At 43.3% G+C, this 21,233-nt stretch overlaps 1 protein-coding gene across 1 annotated transcript in view; it reads right to left on the bottom strand.

The window, feature by feature from the left end:
• TRPC3 (transient receptor potential cation channel subfamily C member 3) overlaps positions 1–21,233 on the bottom strand; it is a 92,278-nt gene that overhangs the window by 45,238 nt on the left and 25,807 nt on the right. The window contains exons 3-4 of the mRNA XM_069104877.1: positions 9,511–9,699; positions 1,281–1,445 (exon numbers count right to left, since the gene is read on the bottom strand). Coding sequence (XP_068960978.1) covers positions 1,281–1,445; positions 9,511–9,699 — 354 coding nt within the window. The remainder of the gene's footprint in view (positions 1–1,280; positions 1,446–9,510; positions 9,700–21,233) is intronic.

Genomic DNA, 21,233 nt, shown 5'->3' with positions numbered 1-21,233 from the left:
ATCACCACCATCACCACCATCACCACCATCACCACCATCACCACCATCACCACCACCATCATCATCATCATCATCCCCTCCTGGGATCACATAATTAGAGCTAGAAGGGACCTTTACAGGCTATCAAGTCCAACCCTTTCATTTTACAGATGAGGAAACTGAGGCCAGGGGAAGTGGAGTGTCTTGTAAGTGAATAAGCTGCTGATTCTGGATTCATATTCTTCTTAAGTTCAAGTTCATGGCTCTATTCACTACCCCATGTTTCCTGCTGAAAGCCTTATCCTCCTGGACTCAGTTCAGGTGTTCCCCCTTCCATGCACCTCCCCAGGCCCCTCTTATCTCCCTCAAACTTTCCCTAAGTCCTTTCCTTAAAGTTTGCCCTATTATTCCCTACCTTGTATTGGGCTTATCTGTATCTATGTTATTTTCCCAGGAGACATAGAATTCTGAGACAGATGTTATGCATCTGTCTTTGCATCCCCAGACTGGCTTAATAAATCTTTGTTTGGCTTCAATGAATTAAATCAGATGAAAAAGAGCTTAAAATGTTTGGTTTTTTGTCAAAAATAGAAATGCCAAGCCACCTAAAAATAGCCCATTCTTTCAGATAAATTACATAGGCAATTGCAAAGCAAGATGAAATGAAAAGTCAGCCCAGGAATACTCTCCCAGAGATGTGGTTTCCTGGGGGCAGGAAGGGGAGTCAGGTTTTACCAAAAGCAAATGAGGGACCTGAAAGGATGACTATTGGGAGAGGTCACTTCCATCTGGGAGTGCCATTGACCTATTTGGCCTGAAATATCTGCCAATCTTAACAAAACCAGAGGTTTGTATTTTGAAACAGCAGTGAGATCTGTAGGGTAGTTCCTGATCTCCCTCTGGGTAATCACCATGTATTTCCCTCTTGCAGACCCTGCCTGTATGGCATGGCCTCCCTAGGCTTGTCTGAGACCCTGCAATGTGACCAGACTGGGGTATATCCAGGCTTAGATGTCTTTGCCAGCTGCCCATCTGATCTTGGTGCAGCCACAGCATTCTCTCCTCTTCCAGCCCTTTGCATTAGTATACATCTCTGTAACAGGTTTTTGTTTGTCTTGCCTTTCCATTGGGTGGGGAAGGAGAGACAGACAGAGACAGAGAGACACAAAGAGAGAGAGACAGAGGCAGAGACACAGACAGAGAGACACAGAGAGAGACAGAGAGAGATAGAAAGAGAGAGAGAGTCCCTATGAGAAATTCTGAACCAACATCACAGGATATTAAAGCAGAAAAGTCAGTACCCTACTACATGGGGCAATCCAGTAGCCAATGGCCAGAAATGGCAGTCCCAAGGCCACGACCAACACCACCAAACACTTGATAGCGATGGCCTGTTCCCGTAATCCTGAGAGGTTCTCGTACCAGATAGTCAAAAGCTGCTGCTGACAGTTGGGATGAGCCACAAACTGCAGAGAAACAGAAGTAAAGAAATGTTATGGAGCCAAGGTCACAGCCGGACAAATTGAATGCACTTGTGCACTAGGAGCCCAGACACCCAACCACTTCTTCAGGACCCCAGGAGCTAGAAGCTTCTCATTAGAGTCACCCATTTCTCGTACACGAACAAATCACCTTCGATATTTCAGGGATCCATGATGCCAATGGTGTGGGCATGCCCTCCCCCAGTAGACATGGACCCCTTCTAAGCCTCAGCACACAGCTCTGTGAGTGTCTATGACCAAAAGAAAATCATTACCTGGAGGCCAGCCTCACTTGAAATAATGAGCCCCTTGGGACACATTCTGGTTCTTGGCTAGGGGACTCAGAACTGAATGCAACTGAGTTTATATTAAAAGTCTTTTCTCTTTTAAACATTAAAAATTGGGGACTCTCTCCCTTCCCCCAACCCCATATGATGATAAGTAACCAACCACTGATTCAAGGAATATAAAACTCAGCTGTATTTATTTTTATTGATTTTTTTTGCCTTTTTTGGAGGGCAATTGGAGTTAAATAACTTGCCCAAGGTTACATGGCTAGTTGTTTTTTTGTGTGTGTGTGTTAAGTGTCTGAGACAGGAACCAAACTCAGGTCCTCCTGACTCCGGGGCCGGCGCTTTACTCACTGCGCTGCCTAGCCACCCCTATTTTTATTGATTTTTTAAAAAAGTTTTTGCCTTGAGGAAGTCTTAGGCTTACAGTTACAGACAGAACTGGAAGGGATATTATAGGCCATCTAATACAGATGAGGAAACTGAGGTCCAGAGAAAGACTAAGTGACTTGCCCAAGGTTACACAGATAGCAAGGATTAGAGAAAGAATTTGGACCCAAGGCCACTACTCCAGTGTTCTTCTCACCGAAGCCCACGTAGCCAAGAAGTTTACAATCAGAAGTAGATAGGGTTTTATCAGCAGAAATAACATTAGGGAAGATGTATCACCATCTGGATGAGAGCCTTTTTCTCCAGGGATGAAGACCGCTATGCCTGACCATCCTGGGTCATTCTTGCCCATGTCCTCCCATAAGTTCAAGCCGGAAGTCCAGGCTCTGTGTTAGAAACCTTCCTCACTTGACAGCATGAGGGCCTAGTGGAGCACACTGGCTGTCCACCTCTACACTGGACCAGCTCATCTTCTCCCCTGTCACAGTTCCTTGCTTGTTTGTCCCTATTCTTGGAAGTTTTCCATTGGTTCTACATTGTGACCTGCTCACACCCATCATGGCATATGACTGCAAATCATGGGGCACCACAATCTCCAAAGAACCAAAACGTGTAAAAGGCACTAGAAAAGCAAACACAGAGGAGAGCAGGCCATTACATCCTACAAAATATCACTTATGCCCAAGAAGTGGCATTTAAAGATGGCACCCAGAACTGCACAGTCATAAAAAGAGATGGACCAGTCCCAGAGTAAGAGCCGTGGATCACACAAGAGCTGGACAGCTCCAGGGCTGCCCTGCAATCCATGGCGCCCTGGGTCACCTAAAGGATGGCCTCCAGCCCAATAAGCATATCTCCCATGAAGGATCTATGGGAAGGCATGAACAAGAGTCACCCAGGAGGAGGTCTGAAATTAGCACCAAGGATGGGGCACTTCCTCTGCTGACATCATCAGCCCTCTTTTGACAGAAACATTCAAATGCTGGAGGAAACATGTCACTAGTGATTCTGTCCAAAATTCACATTTTGATAACAAAGCAATGTTGGCTGAATGGCTCTGAGTTCAAATCCCATCTCTGATGCTTATTACCCACATGACCTAAAGCAAGTCATTTACCTTGCTGAGCCTGATTTCCTCACTTGGAAAATGAGGAGTTAGATGAGATAGCCCCAATTTCCTCCCAGCTCTAGCCCTCTGGTTCTATGCTATGCATCACATTGCTTTCATAGCCATGACCTAATTTCTTTGGGTCAATTCCCTGAATGGAATTAAATTAGTTACATGAGGATTTCACTCAGTACCTAGAGGTTGGCTTAAGCTGATGGCTAAGTATATTTATATCATGTAAAGCTTCCAAGTTAAAAACAAAACAGCTACCCACTCTCAGGTAAATGTGCTCAGAATCTTCTTGAACCATTACTCCAATAACTTGTAGAAGAGTGAACAGCACCTCAACTTTTAGTAATAATAACTAGCATTTATATAAGACTTAAGAATTGTAAAGCACTCTAAAAATAGTCTCTCATTTAAAATTCACAATATTCCACGGAGGTAGGTGCTGTTATTATACATACTTTACAGTTGAGGAAACTGTGGCAGACAGATTAAGTGACTAGTTCAAGGTCACACAGGTAAGATACATCTGAGGCATCGGAGGGCTTGGAATATGATATTTCAGAGGGAAAAGGAGGTAGGATTATAACTAAGAATCACCTACCCAGCAAAACTGAGTATAATCCATGAGGGGGAAAATGGATATTCAATGAGATAAAGTAATTTAATGCATTTTTGAGAAAAGGCCAGAGCTAAATAGAAAACTTGACTTTCAAATATAAGACTCAAGAGAAGCATGAAAAGGTAAACAGGAAAGAGAAATCATAAGGGACTTTTTAAAGTTAAACTGTTTACATTCCAACATAGAAAGATGATATTTGTAACTCATAAGACCCTTCTCATTAGAAGGAGAATATATAGACAGAGGGTACGGGTATGAGTTCAATATAAAGAGATGATATCTAAAAAATAAAAATAAGGGCTGAGAGAGGAATGTACTGAGAGAAAGAGAAAGGGAGAGGGCAAATGGGCTAAACTATCTCACATAAAAGAGGCAAGAAAAAGCTTTCACGTGGAGGGGAAGAGGGGGGAGGTGAGTGAGAATGAGTGAACCTTACTCTCATCTGAATTGGCTCAAAGAAAGAATAGCATACACACTCAATTGGGTATAGAAATCTATCTTACCCTACAGGAAAGTAGGAGGGAAGGGGATAAGAGAAGGTAGAGGGTGATAGAAGGGAGGGCATATTGGGGGAGGTCAGAAGCAAAACACTTTTGAGGAGGGACAGGGTGAAAGGAAAAAGAGAACAGAATAAATGGGAGGTGGCAGGATAGGATGGAGGGAAATATAGTTAGTCTCTCACAACATAGCTGTTATGGAAGTGTTTTGCATGACTACACATGTATAACCCATATTGAATTGCTTACCTTCTCAATGGGGGGGGGGTTGGGGAGGGAGGAAAGGAGAGAATTTGGAACTCAAAGTTTCAAAAATGAATGTTAAAATTGTTTTTACATGTAACTGGGGAAAAATAAAATACTAAACAAACAAAAAAAGAAATGTCTGAGTCCAGATTTGAACTTGATCAAGTTTAGTGCCCTCATTTTACAGAGGAAACTGAAGTCCACCCTGCCCTAAATCCTATTATCTTATAACTCTGAAAGGAAAAAAAAATCAAAATTTTAAAAAGGCAGAAGATCTGACTCTGACTTGGCTAAGTACTGATTCGGCTTTAATCCAGGCAGAATTAATGGCACTGACTACCTTAAGTAATTTTCCAAATTATTTGACCATTTACAAATAGATAATCATACCTGAGAGTGGGTAATTTCCACATATGGTCATTGTGATAACATAGAGATGCTTGCAGTCATCAAAGATAAAAAAAAACATAATAACAATGACTTCTCTTTTATAGCACTCTGTCTAAACTCTGATGAATGCTTCAAGGTTTATAAAGAGCTTTACACACATCATCTCATTTGAGTCTTACAATTAATTGCATGAGGTGTGTAGTATTGGTCTTATCCCCATTTTTCAGATGAGAAGACTAAGGTTCAGAGAAGTTAGATGGTTCATCCATGGCTACACAGGTAGGGTCATCCTGCTTCTAAGACCTACATTTAGTCCACTCACTATCCCGACCCACCTTAGCAGTCCTCTTCTCAACAAGCTCTATTCCTCTCCATCCTCAATGGCCCAGACATCCTCAAATATCTGCTGCCCTTCATGAGCAGTGCTACATTTCCCATCCCTGTGACTTGGCACTGGTCATTCTCTATGCCCAGAATACTTCAGCTCTCTACCCCCAACTCCGCCACCTGGGAATTCCTGTTTTCCTTCAACACTCAGCTCAAGTATCATCTTTATGAAGACATCTTTCCTGGTCCCAACAAAATAATCTCTGTCTCTTTAGGAATCAGGGAAACTTAGAGAGTAATAGTTGAATTGTGAGGTGTGATTCTACAGAGGCAATGAGAAATTAATGGTGAGGTTTGAGTAAAAGTGAGGAGGGAGGGAGGAAGAGAAAGAGAGACAGACAGACAGAGACAGACAGAGAGAAAGAGAGGAAAAACTTTTTGGGAGAATTGTTTACTTTTAATATGGTGAAAACCATTATGAAGAAAATCTTATGAGGAATAAAGAAGGATGAAGGAATTTTTCCTGTCTCCAATAGAAAGAGATTGAGTGAGCTATAGTAAACAAAGCATCGAAAGGACTTCTTTCTTTTGAGAATTGCTTCAACTTTTATCTCAGAAAAAGGATGCACAGAATTCTTGCAAAGATACTTGGTATCTTGAGACAACTGAATGGTAGGACTGAGCTATGTTAGGGAGAAGTCAATAGTTGCTGTGACAGACAAAAGTGACTTGGGCAGTGATCTTTATTTTTTGTCCTTGTGTTATTACTGGTTACCTTGTTAATTAACTGTATACCAGTTACTTTAATCTGTATTTACCAAAGCGATGAAGGGTTTATATGTGTGTGTGTGTGTGTGTGTGTATACATATGGATGAGTAACCAACCACTTGTAGGAAAAGAAATTTCTCCAGTTTACTAAAAAAAAATGTTTAATTTATTATCTATTAAATAAACAATATTTAAGTACTAAGCTAGTTAATTAATAAGATATATAACTTTAGTAATTACTAAGGACATATTCAAACATTCTACTGTTTTTTTTTATATTTCCAGGGGGTTATTTTTGAGTATCCCTGAATTACCCTAGAATTTGGGATCATGAAAATGACTATTGTAAAGAGTCAAGTAGCAGGCTAGAGGGAAATTACATATGCTTCATAGATCTAAATATAGATATCTATATCTGTCTGTCTCTATATTTGGAGAGAGAGAGAGAGAGACAGAGAGAGAGAGAGAGAGAGAGAGAGACAGAGACAGAGACAGAGACAGAGACAGAGACAGAGACAGAGAGAGAGAGAATATTAGAGAATTCCTGGAGAGCAGGGATTCTCTGACTTATTTCTCTGCACTCCCATGACCAGCACAGTGTTGAACACAGGGGAGGTCTTAATAAAGCTGACTAATTGTCTGAGTTACTTACTCCTACTTATGAAGTTAACACCCAAAGCCAGCTTGTAGATTTAAAAGTCTCAGAAAGAAAATCATTTTCTTTCTTTTTGCTGAATGCTTCTCTAAACAGTTACAAAGCCCTCAGCTCTAGGATGCACCAGATAGAGTCATTACTTATCAAACTAATCACTGTGTGTAACAGAGAGAGGCAGCAGGGCAGAAGGATCCAGGCCCTAGAGACTCTGAATTAGAAGGCCTGAGTTCTATATGTAGCTCTGGCACTCAATAGCTGTGTGGCTGGGGCCAAGGTCATTCACCTTGTTCAGCCCAAATTCCCTCGTTTGTAAAATGTGGCTTAAACTTCTTATCCTTGAGCTCTCAGGCTTGTTGTGGGCAAAGTTCTCTGTAAACCTCAAAGGTATGATGTGAACACACAATCTTACAAAGGACCCCCAGATCATGTTCCTCCCAAACTGCAGGCATCATCTTCAATATGTAAGTCATAGCCAGTTAATATCATGACGTAGTTTCATGAATGCTGTGGGACACTGGATGGAGAGCTCCCGAAAGTCATGAAGAGGAAATGCAAGCCTGGGTATGTACCAATTATCACTGAATTAAAAATCAGTCATTGCCTCTGCCCCAAGCTATGATCAGCAGGCTGATGGGGGGAGGGACAAGGGAAATGAGGTCAGTCTTATTCTAGAGCACAGAACTTAAAAGTGACACCAGCAGAACTCAAATCATAGTTTCCAGAGAATGAAAAGCCATCGCTGGATGATAAAGCAGGGAGGAGTCTTAGAGACACAAGTCCAACCCCTCTGTCATGTGGAGGGGCAAGCAGAGGTCTGGCAAGGGGAAGAGTCAGACTAGGCTTTCCCTTCAGCATAGAGTTGTCCCTCCCACATAGCAGGGGCTCAGAGCATGGTGCCCCTGAGATCTGGAAAATTCACGTAAAATTTTTTGTCTTTTCTTCATACCAGAGAAGAAGTCTGAATTATTGTGGTACTGAAAGATAAAATGTTGATATTATACAAGACTATACATCTATTTTATGCATTTCTGAGTTTTCAAACTTTTTGGTGTCATCTTTTGGCCTTCATGTGGCATCTGAGGTTTCCACAAAACTCCCCCCAAATTCCCATTTAATTTCTTATGCTGACCTGTGGTATATCAAAACCATGATGGGGAAAGTCACAACATGGAAGGGATAACTGTATTCTGTGAGCACTGCCAGAGAATGAGTGATGGGAACAGAAAGAGGGATGTGATCTGTGATTTCACTGGTACAGTATAAGGAACTCCTAAATGAGGAACCTCCCCTTACTGGTGCAGGTCAACCCCATCTTTGCAATTTCCATACTCTTTTTTTAAAAACAAACTCATTATGATATCGTATTAATAAGACAAATGCTTGGCACATAGCAGGCTCTTAATATGTGCTGATCTAAGGGCACCACCCCAAGGACATGTCCTTGAGTGGTTTCTGATAGAATCTGATTTTTTCCTTTGATTTCTTCCCTGATCCCCTGATCCAAGAGACAGTGTTTTGATTCTCCTCCATAGCAGAGATAAAACATCCAGTTATTTGAGGGATTTTAAGAGTTGAGTTCACAGAATTACAGACTTTTAGGCCTGGAAGGGATCCTCAATGTTCTTGGAAAGTAGTCTTCCAAAAGGTCTTTAGTAATGGAGACCCCACCACTTCCCAAGGCACCCCAGTCCACTTGGAATAGTTCTGACTCCTGGAAAGCTTGCCTGACCTCAAATCTAAATTTGCCCCTTTGCAATGTCTTTCAAGTGCTCCTATTTTGGGTCTTGGGACCAAACACAGTAAATCTAATCCCTCTTCCAAATAAAAGTCCTTCAAAACTTGAACACAACTGTCATGCCCCTCAACCCCCAACGTTCGACCTCCTGTTCTCCAAGTTCACCATTCCCAAATCCTCAGATGGTCTTCTACCATAATGTAATATCACAATAATTCTTTTTGGCACATTATACAGTCCACTAACATCCTCCTCTGGTGCTTACAGACTATTTGTGTGCTACCTATGGCAGAGCATTCCGAGCTCATATCGGTCTGATCAGCCATAGTTGGACGCACTTGACTCTAACATAGTGGTGCCACTTTGGTCCTCTCTGAGAACAAAGGAAAGATAACTATGGTGTGGAGGCAACTGGGGCTCTGAAGACTCTGCCAACAGAGTGGAAGCTTTGGCAGAAGGGTTTTGAATAGGGATCCAGCAATGGATTGTAGATGATTTACTGTCTCAGGACCAACCACTCTCACTAAACTTGGAGATTCGTTAATAAAAATAGCCAGAATTTACCAATATCATTACCCGGTTGGCTACAGAGTGAAGATGATGATGATGGTGTGTGTGTGTGTGTGTGTGTGTGTGTGTGTGTGTGTGTGTAGGTGTCCCTGTAATTTCATCAATATGAAGGAACTTCCAGGATGGACTCTCCCTCTATCAGTGCAGATGGGCAACTAATCTGGAGTATTATAAATTCCTTAGGGAATTTCCTGGGGCACTAAAAATTAAATAACCTGTCCGTGGTCACACAACCCTATGTGTCAAAAGCAGGACTTGAACTCAGGCTTTCTTGACTCCAAGATTCTAACTATTCCAGCCTTTAAATAGAATGGAAACTGTTCCTTCTTTCACGAATGGCTTCCATTTTTTAAAAATTTCATTGTAAGTCCATTGGTACTCAGCATGAGCACTAGATGATGCTTCAATGTGGTGCTGCCTAGGAAGGTACTCACTGCCCACTCACCTTCTTTACTTCATACTTGATGGCTAGCTTCACGCGACTCAGGGATGCTCTATGGCGCTGCCCCATTGCCGGCTCCGCTGAATCCACGTCTCCATTGAGGATGGCCTCAACCTCTTCGGAGTCTCGGCAAAGGTCTAGCACACCCACCACGAAGTCTTTGCACTGCATGGAAAGCTTCCGATAGTCATTCTAAGAGGAAGACATCTGGACATTAGTACTGAAGCTGGCCTTGGGTTCAAACGAATGCCCTAGGAACATACGAGTCGGGAGTGAGCTACCATATGCATCAAATGCCATTGGAAGCGCAGTCTCGCTCTCTGTCTCTGTCTCTGACGCACCTGTAACTGCAGATCTATTAAGTAAAACTTGTGACTCCTTTTAAATATACAACATAGTTATTGTGTAACTTTCTCCACCCCCCCCCCCGAGATGGCTACCATTAGACACAAATATGTATGTGTATACACACACACACACACACACATCAGTTCTTTCTCTGGATGCAGATAGCATCTTCCTTCATAGGACCTTTGTAGTTAGTTTGAGTATTTACACCAGTCAGAATAACTTGTTTGCTCAAAGTTATTTTTTAATAAGTGCATTTATTTATTTTTAGTTTTCAACATTCACTTCCATAAGTTTTAAATTTTCTCCCCCTTCCTTCCCTGCCCCTCCCCAAGTCAGTGTGCAATCTGATATAACCTCTACATATACATTCCTATTAAACATATTTGCACATTAGTCATGCTGTATAGAAGAATGAGAACAAATGGGAGTACCACGGGAAAGAAAAACATAAAGCAAAACAAAACAAAAAAAGAAAATAGTCTGTTCTGATCTGTATTCAGAGTCTGTGTTTCTTTTACTGGATGTGGACGGCACTTTCCATCATGAGTCTTTTGGAGTTGTCTTAGATCCTTGCATTGGTCAGAAGAGCTAAGTCCATCAAAGTCCGTCATCACACACTGTGGCTGTAACTCTGTACAATGTTCTCCTGGTTCTGCTCCCTTTACTTTGCATCAGTTCATATAAGTCTTTCCAGGTTTTTCTGAAGTCTGCCTGCTCATCATTTCTTATAGCACAATAGTATTCCATTACACTCATATACCACAACTTGCTCAGCCATTCCCCAATTGATAAGCATCCCCTCAATTTCCAGTTCTTGGTCACCACAAAAAGAGTTGCTACATGTCAATACTTTGTACACGTGGGTCCTTTTCCCATTTTTATGATTTCTTTGGGATACAGTACTAGAAGTGGTACTGCTGGGTCATAGAGTATGCACAGTTTTATAGCCCCTTGGGAGTAGTTCCAAGCTGCTCTCCAGAATGGTTGGATCAGTTCACAACTCCAACAATGCATTAGTGTTCCAATTTTCCTACATCTTCTCCAACATTTATCATTTTCCTGTTTTGTCATGTTACCCAACATGATAGGTGTGATGTGGTATCTCAGAGTTGTTTTGAGCTATAAATATTTTAGAGAATACAGGTTCTTTTCCTTTTCCCCTAATTATCTTGGGAAACAAACCTAATAGTGGTATTCCTAGGTCAAAGGGTATAGGCAGTTTAAGTAGCTGGAAGATCAAAGGAACACAAGGATCTTTGTAAACTTTGTTAATTACTAAAAGGGACATTGTTGTTGCCAAAAAGCAGCTCTTTCTAAGGTGGGAAGATGTTAGCTTGGGTATTGGGGGACTGAAGAGAAGAGAGTTGACCAACTGGGTCTACCTTCCCAGTCCAGGGCACCTCCCATGGAGCCAGACACACATCATAGTTGCTTGCTGGAAGTCACATGTCTCATCACCAGAACACAGCGAACTCCTGACTGGTCCCCGAAGATTGAGGTTGTATCAAACATGCCACAGGGAATAGAGTGCTTGGCCTAGAGTCAGGAAGACCTGAATTCAAACCTGGCCTCATAGACTGACTAGCTGTGTGACCCTGGGCAAGCCACTTCACCTGTCTGCCTCAGTTTCCTCATCTGTAAAAGGGGAAAAGAATAGCACCTCCCTCCTAGGGTTATCTGAGGATCACATGAGAGAACGATTTTAAAGCTTTTAGCCCAGTGTCTGGCATGTGGTAAGGACCATGTAAAGCTGGCTATTATTATCATTACTACTACTGTTTGCAGCTGAGGTTCAAGAGAAGGAAGGTTTCTTTGGGATACAGTACTAGAAGTGGTACTGCTGGGTCATAGAGTATGCACAGTTTACTCAGGAAGCTGTATTGTTTTTGTACCTTTCGGTCTCAGATATCTTTTCATGTACTTCCTCTTGAGCCCCCACAAAGAGGTTTCTTTCCCTACCCTCCCTGCCTCCTCCAGCAGCAGGGACAGCTGACAGCTGAAGCACCTGGTCCTAATAGACTTGTACTTTCCTAGGTGAGCCTGAAACTGGACCATGAAACCTTGATGCCTTTGGAAAGCCACCACTGTTTGGGGCAAGGGAGAGGAAAGGAAGGAAGAGAAATCTCCTCTCTGATTCCCTTGTTCTATAGAGAGAAAGTACCAGAGACCTAAGGCCAAAGGAACAAAAAAATGATGAGACTTCCTTCTACAGAGGGTGCATCCTCCTGAGCCTTGTTGATAGAACCTCAGTTACTGCAGAACAATTGGGAATTCGTTGTATCCCCCAGCAAGAAACCACAGCCCATCTCCCACCTCTGTGGGAGGTGCCCCTTTCTTACAAAGGCTCATGCCCTGTAATCTCACAAAGTGACTTCCCCTGGGCAAGCCTCGCCTCCACTTACACTTAATGCCATTGGAATGCTCCCGGTGATGCCTGACTATGTTTAATGCTTTTTGCCGTATCAGTCAGTCAGTTGACAAACATTCACTACGTTCTCCTGTACCAGGCACTGTGCTAGGAACTGGGAATACAAAGTTGAAAAGAGCCCTGCCCTCAAGGAGCTCCCATTCTGATGGGAAAGACAGCACTTAAATAACGTGACACGTACAAGACGTATATGAAATAGATGGAAGGCTATGTTATCTCGGAGGGGAAGGCACTAGCAGGTCGGAGGGTGGGGGGGCCAGAAAAGACTCTTGAAGAAGGAAGGATTTGAAGAAAGTCTTGAAAGAAGCCAGGAAAAATAAAATGCTGAGGTGAGGAGGAAGAGCATTCCAGGCACTGGGGACAGCCAGTGCAAAGGCACAGAGGTGGGAAATGGGTTGGAAAGTTTGAGGAATAACAAATAGGGGAGAGCTGCTGGATCATAGAGTTGTATGGAGAAGGAAGAATGGTTGGAAGGCTGGACGAACAGGAATGGGCCAGCCTGGTTGTGAAGAGATCTAAATGCCAGAGAAGTTTATATCCTATCATGTAGGCACTCTGGCTTTGGTAGTATATGGTCAGGACATAACAATAATCGTGTAAAACACAAATGGGACAGGTAGAGGTGCCATAGTGCATAGAGCACCTCACCTGAAGTCAAGAAGATACATCTTCCTGAGTTCAAATCCAGACTCAAACACTTCCTACCTGTGTGACCCTGGACATGTCGCTTACCCTATTTATCTCAGTTTCTTCATCTGTAAAACGAGAAGGAATGCAAACCTCTGTAGGATCTCTGACAAGAAAACCCCAAATGGGGTCATAGAGAGTCAGGAATGACTGAACAATCACAAATAAAACACAAAAGGCATCAGTAAAAAAAAATTTCTCTTTTTTTAATTATTTTTTTGTCTTTATTAATTTGTTCATTTACTTTAAGTTTACAAGATTCAGTTCCCCAGTTCTTTGAGTTTCAAATTTTCTCCCCCTCTCTCTCCTTCCTCCTCCCTGCCCCCCTGCCTATAGCAGCATACAATCAAGTATAGGATCTGCAGATACTTTCACATTAGACATTAGTCAGGTTATAAAGAAGGATTGTATCAGAAGGAATGAACAATGGGAAAGAGGAAACAAAACCAAACAAGAAAAAGAGAGAGAGCAGATAATTTGCTTCAGTCTGCATTCAAACTCTGTTCTTTCTCTGAATGTAGACATCTCTCTCCATCATGAGTCTTTTGGAGTTTACTTACAGCCCTGCATTTCTGAGAAGAGACCGGTCTATCAAAGTTGGTCATCACACATACGTTGTGTCTGTAACGGTGTACAAATTTTTCCTGGTTCTTCTCTTCTCACTCAGCATCAGTTCATATAAGTCTCTCCAGGTAAATATGAAGTCCATCTGTTCTTCGTTTCTTATGGCGCAATAGTATTCCATTACATTCATATACTGTAATTTGTTTAGCCATTCCCCAATTGATGGGCATCCCCTTAATTTCCAATTCTTTGCCACCACAAAAAGAGCTGCTATAAATATTTTTGTACATATGAGTCTTCCTCCTGCTTCTATGATCTCTTTGGGATACAACCCTAGAAGTGGTATTGCTGGGTCAAAGGGTATGAAATTACTTATAGCCGTTAGGGCATAGTTCCAGATTGCTCTCCAGAAATCAGTAAAATTAAAAAAAAAAAAGAAAAGAAGAGAGGGAGACAAAAAGGAAAGAAAGGAGTGAAGAGAAGAAAGGAAGTGACTTGTTCAAGGTTACACCACCAGCTTATGCCCTGAGAGAGACCAGAAGCCAGATTCCCTGACTCCAGAATGCTGCCTTGTGACCTCTCTTACAATTTTACTCCTAATTCCAGATCACTGGAAACCATAAAGAGTTCTTCCCTCCCCAAGCCTGGGCAGACTCTTCAGCTCTGGCTCTGCCTTCCTAAGGAGGGCTTCTCTGAGCGCTGAAGGACACGTCCGTGCCCGCAGAGCTGGGAGAGGAGAACGAGGCTGCTGACACGTAATTGAATCCTCAAGGGCTGCAGAATATCAATAACTGCGAGGACATTTTCCAGGACACTGGAACTAACACTTTGCTAAAAATATGCTGTGAATATGAACCTTTCATTTTGCTTGCATGTTTCCAGAGCAACATCTCGCTGCCTTCTGCTTCTTCGCTGATAAACAGCCCCCTGAGCTGAGGCGCTGACCTCCCCCAAAGGTGCTGAAGGTCCCTTCTTAGAAAGCAGGTCCCCTCTGAATCCCCAGGACCCTGCAGCTCAGCTTTCCCAGCTAGCATTCATACAGATCACTCTGCAAAGTGCCTTACCTACCTCAGCTGACTCCACCCTCACAACCCATCCACGAGGACATACTGATATCTCTCCCTTTTAACAAATGAGGAATTTGAGACCGAGAAGCTGCCTGACTGGCATGAGGGGAGGGGTCACAATGGCAGAAAGTTTCAGAGGCAGGATTTGAACTCAGGTCTTCCTGACTCCAGGTCCAACACTCTTCCCATTGCAGCAACACTAGGCAACTGTGCCTGGCATTTTTAAAAAGCTCTTTACAAACATGACTTCATTTAAGCTTCACAGTAACTCATCAAGGGAGGTATGACAGGCATTCTTTGTTTTATTTCTTTCGTCTGGCTCTATGATTTCATGGGGGAGGGAGACAGAGATGAGAGAAGGGTCTGCTGCTGAGCTGTTGATCTGAATTATTAGGGGGAGATTCCACACTGGGAGTTCCCCGTGCACACTGATGACATCACAGGTCTGAATCTCCCTACCCCCACCAAATAAGTTAATATATATGATCTTTACATCTAAGCAATAAGCAGCAGATTTGAAAGTTTTCCAACCCTCCACACCCCCCCCCCCCCGCAACACACAATTTACTAGCCTCTCTGGTGCATAACACAGTGGCACATAGTAGGCACTCCTTGATGGACTGTGTGACTGACTGACCAACCTCTCAAGTCAGAGTCAGGAAGAAGAGTCATGGAAAATCAAAGCTTTGCCCACAATGAGGCGTCTGCCTTGATGCTTTAGAATCTGGGTATGAACCAAATCAGAGAAAGGGAGGAAATCTAATTTAAAGTCTGCATGGGCGGTGGGAGCTTCAGTCTGAGACTAGAAATTCACATCAAGAAGAGATTAGTGTTTTCCTCTGAAGCTCTCCCATGGTATGAGGCCAGGCATAAAACTGGCCCACAGGTTTCTCACAGGACTCTGAGGAAGGAAAGCTCCCTCTTCATCTGCTCCTCAGGGACCGACCAGAACACCTTGGAAAAGGCCTGTTTCTTTCCTGAGCCCAATTTCCTTGCTGGATTTTCAAGCACAGACTTCTCACTTGGAACAGCTTCATGGTCATCCTCAGCCCAGGAGGAATGGAAGCTGGCCATCTCCTCATCGTCATCTTGGTAGGAGAGGCACAAGTGCAGCAGTCAACCTTCAGGCGTCCTCTGCCTCAGAGTCAGGGGAGACCTGGGGACCAACTCCTGACTCTGCAAGCCGTAAAATGAGCTGCTCAGAGCAGAGAACCCCTAGCATCCTTTCTAGCTCTTGGCAGTCAGTCAATAAGCATTTATTAAGCATCCACTATTTGCTAAGCAATGGAGATACAAAGACTAGCAAAAGACAGCCCCTGATCTCCAGGTGCTCCCAGACTAATAGGGGAGACAACATGCAATTACCTCTATACAAACAAGATTAGACAGGAAACAATTAACAGAGGGAAGGCACAAGAATTATGGGGCTTGGGAAGGGCTTGAGGAAAGATTTTATGAGCTGCACAAAACCTAGGAAGGATGTGGGCTTTTCTGCACATACACACAACACATTACCTGAGAAACAAAGGTAAGCTACCAGTAAGAAAAATTCTAAGCAAAATGTCTTGTTCTCAACATTATGAGAGGTGGCTTGGTATAGAGGATAGGGGGCTAGCCTTGGAATACAGGAAGAGCTAGCTTCAAAACTTGTCTCATATGTGAACATATATGTGTGTGCAATACACGCAAGCACACACATGTGTATTGCATGGACATATACATGTATCTTTGTATAGATGCTAATGTAATACATAATATACTATATACATTATGTATTATATGCTTACAACATGTAATGTAATACATAACATGCTAATGTAATATATAATATATACATTGTATATTCTATACATACAATATATAATGTAATACATACTATATGCTCATGTAATACAAAATATACATAATATATAATGTGTATTTTATATACTACATACACCAGTATGATATATATACTAACATATATGTACTAACATTGTATATAGATACAACATATACATGTATTAATATTATACATATACACAAACATATATGCCAGTTACACACACTCTCCCTGTCTCTGTCTCTTTGTCTCTGTGTCTATCTCTGTCTCTGTCTCTGTCTATTTTTGTCTCTGTCTCTCTATCTCTGTCTCTGTCTCTCTCTCTGTCTCTGTCTCTCTTTCTGTCTCTCTATCTCTGTCTCTCTCTTTCTTCCTCCCCACCCCATCCTAACATTACCTAAAGGAAGGCACCACTAACTCACGGCTTTCTTATTTGCTGGGTAACCCTGAGCAAACCTGTCCATCATGTTGCCTGTCAAGGTTCAAATGCTTTCTTCAAGCTGAGTTCTGACATGATTACAGCTCTTTTTCTTGCGAGCTGTATTTTACTTGGTCTTCTCTCCTCTCCATCCTCTTTAGCTCAGTGCCTTTCGCCATGTCTTGGCTTGGCCATCTGGACCGCACTGTGCGAGGTCAGCTGGTGCCCACTTTAGGAAAAGTACAAAGCTCAGACCTGCCCCCTCCTTGTCCGTGTGTCTCATCACACCTCCTTTGGTGAGTAATCAATTCTAATCTTTTTTGTCCCTTAAGAGGAAAAAGAAGGCCCCCCTCTAAGTCTTTGAGATTTCACTGAAACGACTAAGCCAGGGCTGGGGATCAGCACCAAATGCTGTTGTGGTTGTTATTACAGTTTGGAGCAGTGGGGTGTGAAGAAAGAGGACTAATACTGGAGCCCAATCTTGGCTTTCTTGGTCTGACTCGGCTATTCCCTACCCTGGATGGATGGGATAACTGAGGCCAGAGTCAAGACAAGTTTGTTTTCTCAGAACAAAATTCTAGTTGCAAACAAGCTCCAAGAAAATGTGGAGTTCTCCCAACAAGGATTAGGGCTCTGGGATTTGCTGGAAGTGACCCCAGCACCTTCAAGTGAGAAACAAAACTTTCCTGGGCAAAGATTCCTCCATGAAGATGTTCACAAATGTATAACCTTGACTGTAGCTTCAGTTTCCCCACATATAAAATACATAAAGTAGCATATCTCGAAGGGCCCTTCTAGCTCTAAAATTATACAATCATGTATGCTGATGCCAGGGCCTTTAAAGTTAATGCTCTGTGGTAAGGATGGTCTTTATTCCTGACAGGGTTCTCTTCTGACCTAGGCTACTATTGCTGTTCTACTTTATAGACAAGAAAAATGAGGCAAAGGGGAGTCTATTTCTTGTCTAGAGTCACAGAATCTGAGAGCTGGAAGGGACCTCTATGACTATCCAGTGTAAGTCACGTCTCAAAAACAATCCCACCTATAACAGACCCTGACAGATATTCCTCCATGGTCTGACCCAAGGTCTACAATGAGTGGGGACCCACTACCATCCAACGCCACCCATTCTGTTTGTGGACAGCTTAATTGTAAGGAAGTTCCTTCAACCCAAGCCCTAGTTCAGTCATTTTCTTCAGTCATGTCCAACTCTTTGTGACCCCATTTGGGGTTTTCTTGGAGTGGTTTGCCATTTCCTTCTCTAGTTCATTTTCCAGATGAAGAAACTGAGGCAAACAGGGTTAAGTGACTTACAAATGTCACATAACTAGTGTCTGAGGCCAGATTTAAACTCAGAAAAATGAATCTTCCTGACTCTAGACCAGGCACTCTATCACCTGTGGAACAATCTAGAGCCCATACTTCTGCTGTTTAAAAGAACACTGGCCACATGACCTCACCTCTATAATTGCGCAGCCCTCTAGGTGCACCTGAGTCAAGATCTGTGACTGACTCGTCTTGGGGTTTCCTGTCCTGAGTACAGGTGACCGACCACACAGCGACCTTGAGATGTACAGCTCCAGTCTGGGAAGCAACTCTATGAGACTGAGAAGTGGAGAGCTCCAAGGTCATTGGCCCATCACTGACTGAACCCTGAGAGGCGCTCCTTCGGCTACTGTAATGCTTCTCCGAGAAGCATCACCAACCTCTGCAAGATGAGCCCAGAGCCTGCCTGAACTGCCATAAGACACGGACTTGGAGGGAGTCACTGGTTCAGGACACAGAAAACAGATGTTCTGGGTTACCATGTTCTGTTTTAATTTTTATTAAAGAATGCTCATAAGTCTTCTGTGTCAAGCTTTTCTTTTCAGTGAAGTGAAAAACATCTATAAATGATTTACATATTTCATTCAATACCTTTTAAATAGTAATAAAAATATGATTAGCATTTTTTTAAGGTTTGCAAAGGATTTTACAAACATCTCATTTTACCCTCACACCAACCCTGAGAGATAGGTGCTATTATTATCCCCATTTTACAGTTGAAGAAACCAAGGCAGACAGAAATTAAGTGACTTGCCCAGAGTCACACAGCTAGTAAGTATCTGAGGCCAGATTTGAACTCAAGTATTTCGGTCTCCAGGCCCAGTACTCTGTCTGTTGTGCCATCCTTTTAGGGAGATCCTAGACATTAGCCAAATGTAATAAACTTACTTTAAGTGGTTTTCCCAGGGGCTCCAAGGTGTCCATATAAAGGTCAGAGAATGGGAGGGGGGGAAGCCTGACCCTCTTTAGGGGCCACAATTCCCTCACTATGGAGTGCGGTCCTCATGAACCCAGAGCTGGGGGCCAAGTAACAAGCCCCTCTGGACCAAGAGGGTTTGTTTTTATACTTAAAAACCTTGTCTGGAATGCATGGGGCTGATTCCCAAATGTGCCCAAGTGTTTAACGCATCTTTTTGAGCCCCGCACACATTGTGAGGGCTTGTTTGCTTTCTTTTAAACTACTTTGTTGGGGGAATTCAGAGCTCAATCAAGTGCCCTCTGCATTGCTGGGATGCCGGGAGAGACTGTGCTGGAGGCTCTGTCTGGACGGCTCTCTTCATCCCCTGTGGGAAATGTACAGGTCGCCGTTTGTGCTATGGGGACCCAGTACACTTTAGGAGGTGACTTCCAGGGGACCCCAGTCACTAATCCCTGCTGGGAGAACCTCACTGCTCTAGGAGTTCATGAGGGCCTAAAGATTCTCTAGAGGAGAAGAAACTGAGCTTCCTTTTTTTTTCTCCAACAGATTTCCCCCTTTGTCATTCCCACTCTGACTTGCTTTCACTCTCTCTCTGTCTCCTAGCTCATTTCCAACTGCCTACAAACAGGCCTGTGTCTCCCCATCCTGAAAAAAACCTTCACTTGATTCCTCCATCCCTAAGAATTCTCATTCCTTATCTCTTCTGCCCTTTGTAGCTTAACTCCTCAAACTTGCTGTTTATAAAAGGCACCTCTCCCTCCTCTCCTCTCCCTCTCTCCTTAATCCTTTACAGCCTGGCTTCCAACTTGCCATCCAAACTGCTCTCTCCAAAGTTACTAATGGTCTCTGTAGTGCCAAATCCTAAGAATTCTCTCAGTCCCTTCTCCTTGACTTCTCTTCAGCCTTTGGTGCTGCTGGATCACTCTGCTCTCTTCTGACACTTTCTTCTCTCTCCTGGTTCTCCTGCTCCCTCTCTGACCCATCCTCCTCTGTCTCCTTTGCCGGTTCCTTTTCCAGATCCTCTAACTGCCAGAGGTCTTCAGGACTCTGCCCTGGGCCCTCTTCTCTTCTCCCTCTGCATTACCTCATTTGGTGATCTCATCAGCTCCCACGGACTTAATGACCATCTCTACACTGATGATTCTCAAATCTGGCTTTCCTACCTTATCTCTTTGGTGACCTCCAATCTCACCTCTCCAACTGCTCTGCAGACATCTCCAACTCAGCATGTCCAAAAAGAACTCCTTCTCTTTCCCCTAAATCCCCTTTTACTGGAGAGGGCAACACTATCTGCCCAGTGTCCGAGGCTTGCTGCTCAGAAGTCAGCACAGATTCTTCACTATCCAATCCATTCAACTGACTTCAAAAGGAGAGAGAACTGCCCCCACTCTCCCATTCTTCTCTCTGGAGTATGAAGTGTGCTGCTGCTCTCTCTCTCTGGGAGTTCTTGTGCTGAGAAGGAAGGGATGCCTCCCTCCGGTCTAACCCTCATTATCTAACCATAACTTTAATTCTACCCCTGTCCAGGTCCAAGCTGTTGCCAAGACCTGTCGACTTCCCCTTTGGGACATCTCTAGAATATGCCCCTTCTTGCTATAGCACAGGCCCTCATCACTTTATGCCTCAATCACAGCAATGGCTGCTGCTAGGTCTGCCTATCTCAAGTCTCCCCATTCCAGTCCCTTCTCCACTCAGCTCCTAAAGTGCAGATGCAATCATGTCACCTTCCTACTCAATAAACTCCAGCAGCTCCCCACTGTCCAGGATCAAATACAAAATGCCCTGTTTGACATTCACAGCCCTTCATAATCTAGCCCCCTCCTCCCTTTCCCATCTGCTGAGTCCTTATTCCCTGACTCTTGCTTTTGACACCAGCCTCCTGACTATTCTATGAACCAGACACTCTCTCTCAGCCCTAAGCATTTTCTCTGGACGTTCCCCTTCCATGGAATGCTGTCCCGTCTCCACTCTGACTCCTGACCTCTCTGGCTTCCTTAAGTCCCAGATAAAATCTCACCTTCTTTAGGAACCCTTCCCTAACTCCTCTTAACTCCAAGGCCTTCCCTCTCTCTTTTTTTCCTACAAAAACGTTAATACAAAAAAAATTACGGGGCAGCCAGGTAGCACAAAGAGTAAGAGCGCCG

This window comes from Petaurus breviceps, unplaced genomic scaffold, assembly GCF_028583685.1.
Source record: "Petaurus breviceps papuanus isolate PSGF00001 unplaced genomic scaffold, PetGlider_PUasm1.0 689, whole genome shotgun sequence".
Classification (NCBI taxonomy): domain Eukaryota; kingdom Metazoa; phylum Chordata; class Mammalia; order Diprotodontia; family Petauridae; genus Petaurus; species Petaurus breviceps.
This window is presented reverse-complemented; position numbering and strand designations above follow the sequence as displayed.